Genomic DNA, 6,529 nt, shown 5'->3' on the forward strand with positions numbered 1-6,529 from the left:
CGCCCAACACCACCACCAGGCCCATCGGAGGCCGGCCGCTTATTTAGCTTCTCCTCGTTTGCGGCCTTCGATTTGACGCGGCAAGTTTGCAACATCGTCGAGCTGATCTTTCGGGCGAGCGTGATTCTCAGATCCTCCGGCACCTCCATCGGCTCCATCTCCGGCAGGTTCTCCAACGGCTCCATGTGTCGGCGGCAGAAGGAAGGAGAGGGTGGGAGAAAAGAGCGAGAATTGGGCGGAGAGCGGCGGGATGGAAGAAAAAAGTGGGGGATTTTGACGCGAAAACAACGCGGGATGCTACAAAAGCGCGGGCTCCACCTTCCTTTTAGGTGGGCCAAGGGGGCAGAGAGTGACGTTTCGCATGTCCGGACTCCCGCAAAGCCCCCCGTGTTTATCTTCGGTTTACGGGAGAAAACACGTCTGGACCGTTCAATGGCCCGCGTTGGATCTTGGATGGCACAACACATGCCGGTCCGCGGATGCGGGGCGGTTTGTGGGTCACCTTTGAAGATGCCATAATAAGTTCTGCGGGTCGGCAATGGCAGAGTTCTTTACCAAAGAGTATTATGGTTGATCCACCAAATGTGGATACATCTGTAGTTGTTCTTGAATGGTTTGAGGTAAGTTTTCTTTTGAGGAGCATCAACTCCTAAATTGTCTGGGATGTTCAAAGATTATTTTTTATACCTGTTCTCATCATGTATCTGATCCATTTTATGAGAGCTGGGGTGTGCTGTACATTCATGTAACTTGTTCTACGAGAAGAACCAGTTGCAGTATAGAAATTGGTGCCTACCTGGAGGCTCCAGTTCTTTAACCTACACGCTCTGAACGAGCGCCGTATTTTAAATCTTGACATCGCTGCACCATCATGGATGCCAACTGTAGTCTTCGGGAGAAGCATAAAAGAATTCAAAATCTTACCCATGATGAGCGGACATGCTCTACTTTTAGTGCCCAGAACAGCCGTTGACATCTTCATTTTCTCTGGGGGTTACCTTTCACCATCACTTGGAACGAGCTAATATCCTCCATATCTTGGATCTCCAGCTTGTTTTCCTCGGCGAAAGGCACGAGCTAATGAAATTAACTTGACAGTTGAGATCAATCCCGAGCACCATGGTATGTCTTGTTGATTGATCTATTGATTCACTTGGAACGCGGAGTACTCTGTTTGGTTCGCATGTAAACAATATACTCCATATCTTTCACGGTAAAGAAAGGAAACAAGATCATTTGTTGTTGACACTCTCTGTTGTTCGCAACTTGCACGGTCAGTTGTCTCTAGAGCAGACTTTTATAGTGGCCCCGGTGCATAGTTAATACCGATTGTCTTTGATTAATCCTGCCGTAACCATCTCCCAGATTTCCACAATAATTCGACTTCCATCAAACCTTTACACATGTGCACATCGCGCTGTATTGACGATGTTAGCTCTGTAGAATTTCTCACTGTGATTTTTGCAGATTTGGGTGTGCCTTGTTGTGAAACATACTCCCTAGCTATTATATTTTTTTACGGAGGGGGTAACATATACTAGTAAACTTTCAGAGAGTTGATTCACAATCGACTAGGATTCCATAGTATCAAATGAACAATAATCGTGTTAGAAATAGTATGTGTTTTAGTTAGGTTTACAAATGTGCAACTGCTTTACTTGATTTTATTGTCTTACACAAACGTTCCTTTTTATATAAATAACTTGGATGATTGCATGGAAAAAATAGCAGAGTATAACAGTTTTAGCCGTTATAGCGCCATTTAGTTGATTCAGACGGCTACCATGATTTGCCATAGCCCACTATTTTAAATCTTGGTTTATTGTAAAAAAAGAAAATGTTTTGTGGTCTCTTAGGCAACTCGGAAGAACAATTTCTAATTAGGTAATTACTAATAACCATATAATCCCTTTTTATGATTTGTGCAATGCAAAAGGGATAAGAATATCTTATCAAGAAGAGCCCATTCAGTAGCGGAATAATATTAGTTACCACTACAAAGCGAACAAAATTAACTACTACTCCCTTCGTTCCTAAATATTTGTCTTTCTAGACATTTCAAATGACTACTACATACGGATGTATGTAGACATATTTTAAAGTGTAGATTCACTCATTTTGTTCCGTATGTAGTCACTTGTTGAAATATCTAGAAAGACAAGTATTTAGGAACGGAGGAAGTACATAGTAAATTACGAGGATGCTAGTGTATATTTTTTTGTTGGAATGTTGCATCAGCTACATCTAAATAACTAGCCCTAGTAACATATTTTTCTCAACATGTAAGTATGCCACCTCAACATTCAACATACATGGAAAAAGTCTATCTCAACATGCAACTATGCGTAAGAAAAAGTCACCTCAACATACAAACATGCATGAAAATTTCCATTATATTGTGATTTTGTATTTAATAAATGTTATAACTATACAATAATCAAACACATTCATATGTATTCTCAGTCTTCGTTCTCATATTATTACTTCAAATAATCATGTTTCATATGACCAAATCCCATTTACATAAATTGGAAAATATTCCCACAACAACATGTGGTATTTCACCTAGTTTGCTATTGAACTAAGTATTTATTAGTGAGAATATCTTCTAAAGAAAAAACAATTGATGTAATATTGCTACATGTAAATTTTGTAGATGGATCATACACACTAAAAATTTCAAAGTCGCAAAATAGAAGGCACTGAATCCTAAAAGCAGAACTCCAAATAATTACTAAAAGTGGATTGTTCGTAGTATAGTTTGTGACCATCAATTTATAAATGATAAATTACATGAAAATACAAATGTTATAATATTTTATTGGCAAAAAATCATGTTGTTCTATTAATCAAACCATCAGTACAAACGCCCTTGAAAAATAAAGATGTTACATCAAAATCTTAGGGCCGACCGTTTTCTCTCTCTCTCTCACGGGCCGATGGCGCGCCACTGCAACCTCTCCATCATCGGATGTTGGAGTATAAGTGTGGAACCCTCCTTTCTCTATCAGCATCAGGTTTTGTATGAAATGATTGGTCCAGACACTTCTACATTGTATCAGAGCCATTAGGCCAATTTAGACAAAGAAAATGTTTAGCTCATTTTTTATCTACATTTGTCGTAGGGAGCCACACTTAAAGGTGAATGTCAAAGTATAAGTGTGTAAGAGCATCTCCAACTGGCGCACAAAAACTGCGCTGCGCGCTAAAATTCGGCTTCTTGGGGCGCCGGACAGCTCCAGTAGAAGCTGTAAAATAGTGCATGCTCAAAAAAGATTGGCACGCGTTAAAAAGCGCTATCAGAAGCTGCAAATTTGGGGCACTGGATTGCGCGCACTTCACAATTTGCACTGTGTGTTTTTTGGGCACGCGTTTTTGGGCATTTGCTCAACCAATGTTGGGTCTGGCGCTCTAATAATGCTACAGTTGCGTGCTAAAACTATTTTAGTGCGTGGAACTTCTGTGCACCTGTTGGAGATGCTCCAACTCAACTTAAGCTTTTGGTTGAGCCGACTCATGTATGCATTCTACATGTGAGGCTGATAGATGCTACTTTATCTCTACTATTATAGGGGAGTTGGTTCCGGCGCTTCCCCTCCTTCCTCAGGTTTTCCGTCCCCACGCGTCCCTCCCTCCTTGGTTTTCTACTGACCTTATGGTACTCTCAACCGATGCCGCATAAAATTAAAACCAACATAAATAGAGTATCTTGAAATAATCTAAACCAAATCGATATTTTATCAAAATCACATCCTGCATTAACTCAAACAAATCAAATCAAATCTTCCCGAAATCTCAACTAAATTGAAACTTACCTTCCCCCCCTACGAATACCCAAATCAAATCAAATCTTACCTAAACCTTAACAAAATCAACACTTCCTTTGCATTCTCTACCGATACTCAAATCAAGTTAAATCTTACCAAAATCTAGAATATAATGGATGTAATTTATATTTAAGATATAATTAGTATTGAATCACTAGAATATGTATGCATCCGTTGCAACCCACGGGCAATTAGCTAACACTCATGATTCATAAGTGCTTTATGATTCATTTCGACAAAACACTAAATGAATACAAGCAACTAGGAAATGCATTGGTTTAAAAATAAGATCTCCTCCAATGTACTTTCCATATATAAGATCTCTTCTACGTAGTAGTTTATAAAAATAGGACCGCCTCTCGCTTCATTTGCCTTTGACTTCACATACATGATTATTCAAGCTTATCCCCGCTAGCTAGTACTCCCTCCGTCTCATAATATAAGAACGCTTTTTCCACTAATATAGTGTCAAAAATGTTCTTATATTATGGGACAGAGGCAGTAGCTAATAAGCTCCATAAACTCCTCCCATTTGGCTCCTCCGGTCGATGTCAGTTTGCCAAGCAAAATCTTCGAGAGCTAGCGGCTATATAAATATATCCCAGAGCGTCCCGCTGTGTAGACATCGGAGCCACAGCTACAGCTCAAGCACAGAAAAACAGCCACAAAACCCCACCCATGCACATGGAGGCTTGTGCGGGCCAAGCTAGCAGCGCGCACATCGTTCTGGTGCACGGCGCATGCCTCGGCGGCTGGTCCTGGTTCAAGGTGGCGACGCGGCTCAGGTCGGCCGGGCACCGCGTCAGCACGCCTGACCTCGCGGCGTCCGGCGTCGACCCCAGGCCGCTGCGCGAGGTGCCGACGTTCCGCGACTACACCAAGCCGCTGCTGGACCTCCTGGAGTCCCTCCCGCCGGGCGAGAAGGTGGTCCTCGTCGGCCACAGCCTCGGTGGCGTGAACATCGCCCTCGCCTGCGAGCTGTTCCCGGAGAAGATCGCCGCTGCGGTGTTCGTCGCCGCCTTCATGCCGGACCACAGGTCGCCGCCGTCGTACGTGCTTGAAAAGGTACACCATGAGCATGGGATGGCAGTATTTCTTCAAACAGAAAACCCCTGTACTCCTGATTGTTTGCTCGCGATCTAATTAGTTTCCTCTTGAAAGTTCGTGGAGGGGAGAACGCTGGACTGGATGGACACGGAGTTTAAGCCTCAAGATCCCGAGGGCAAGCTGCCCACTTCCATGCTGTTCGGGCCGCTGGTCACTCGTGCAAAGTTCTTCCAGCTGTGCTCGCCGGAGGTACAGCATCCGCCGCACTTGTCGCTCTGTGATTACCTGCACATAAAATCGATGAAACACTGAGATTAGATTGACGAAAGAGGGACTTCTAACGCTGCATGAATGTTGGAACCATATGGCAGGACCTGACGCTGGGACGATCCCTGATGAGGGTCAGCTCCATGTTCGTGGACGACCTGAGACTGCAGCCACCGCACACCGAGGCCCGCTACGGGTCGGTGCGCAAGGCGTACGTCGTCTTCAAGGACGACCACGCCATTGTCGGGGCGTTCCAGCGGTGGATGGTGCACAACTACCCCGTGGATGAGGTGATGGAAATCGACGGCGCGGACCACATGGCGTTGCTCTCGACGCCGACCGAGCTGGCGCGCTGCCTCGCTCACATCGCTGTCAAGTATGCTGCCTGAAGTATGATACCGTCTCGTTGCCGGCATTTGTGATTGGATTTGTGACATCTCTATTGTTGCTGTTACCGTTCAGTATGTTTCAGAGACTTCTACTGCACCCTATATTAGAGACGGATGATGCATGTAACTTGTGGCTATTTAATAATTGAAGATAAATGTTGGTGCGCACCTTTGTCGACAGATACTGATCGTGGTGCATGTAACTTAGTGACCGAGCAATATACTCCCTACAAAGTTGGCACCTCAATCTGCTTGGAGCACCTCAATCTGCTTGGAGATGGACCAGTGAAAGATGGTGGAGACGTCACATATGAGTGCGTCAGACCGGTTTATGCCCCAGACCCGGTATGTGGCTAGGCTGGGGATTCCAGCTTTCGATGTTAGGATTAGGTGAGTGGTCTGGGTAGTGGTCCATCTAACACCCCTTCATCATTTGGATAGGAGTACGTAGCGGCATATGTTGCCTAGATGGTGGATTCAGCCTTATTGTTATAACACTTTGTAAGGTCCTCGAGAATAATCAATAAAGTGACCGTATGCATCTCCCAGATGCAGAGGCCGGGGGTCATCCTCCTTTTCTAAAAAAAAAGTACTCTCTACAAAGTTAGTATAATGTTGAATCATTTATTTAGAAACAAAGGGAGTATATATAATCGCTATCAACTCGTCGTCGATCCATTATGATCAACGCTGTATGTGGATTCGCCATTGCTGATCACCACCAACCAACTGGCCCCATGTGTATTAACCCATAGACTTATCTTGTCTATCCTAGAAAGTGTACCTAAACCATTTTTGTACATCTCCGGTGCTCCACGTCCGCAGTGCTCCTATTCTGAAGGGGTATGTTTACACTCCATCAGGGTTCATGCTCTGTCCCAATCGATGCAATTCCATATAAGCTAATTAAGACTTGATAGGCCAGGTCAACCACTCGGAGACAGGGATCGTGCGCCCAACAATAAAATGTTGGCCTTGTTTGGACCAACGATACGGCCA

At 44.1% G+C, this 6,529-nt stretch overlaps 1 protein-coding gene across 1 annotated transcript; it reads left to right on the forward strand.

Annotated features, from left to right (window-relative positions):
- Positions 1 to 4,434: 4,434 nt before the first annotated feature.
- LOC125548719 (salicylic acid-binding protein 2-like) lies at positions 4,435 to 5,698 on the forward strand. The gene is made up of 3 exons (XM_048712269.1): positions 4,435 to 4,892; positions 4,989 to 5,123; positions 5,246 to 5,698. The coding sequence occupies exons 1-3, from the start codon at positions 4,506 to 4,508 to the stop codon at positions 5,528 to 5,530; spliced, it is 807 nt and encodes a 268-aa protein (XP_048568226.1). The 5' UTR covers positions 4,435 to 4,505; the 3' UTR covers positions 5,531 to 5,698.
- The last annotated feature ends 831 nt before the right edge of the window (positions 5,699 to 6,529 follow it).

Source organism: Triticum urartu, chromosome 3, assembly GCF_003073215.2.
Source record: "Triticum urartu cultivar G1812 chromosome 3, Tu2.1, whole genome shotgun sequence".
NCBI lineage: Eukaryota > Viridiplantae > Streptophyta > Magnoliopsida > Poales > Poaceae > Triticum > Triticum urartu.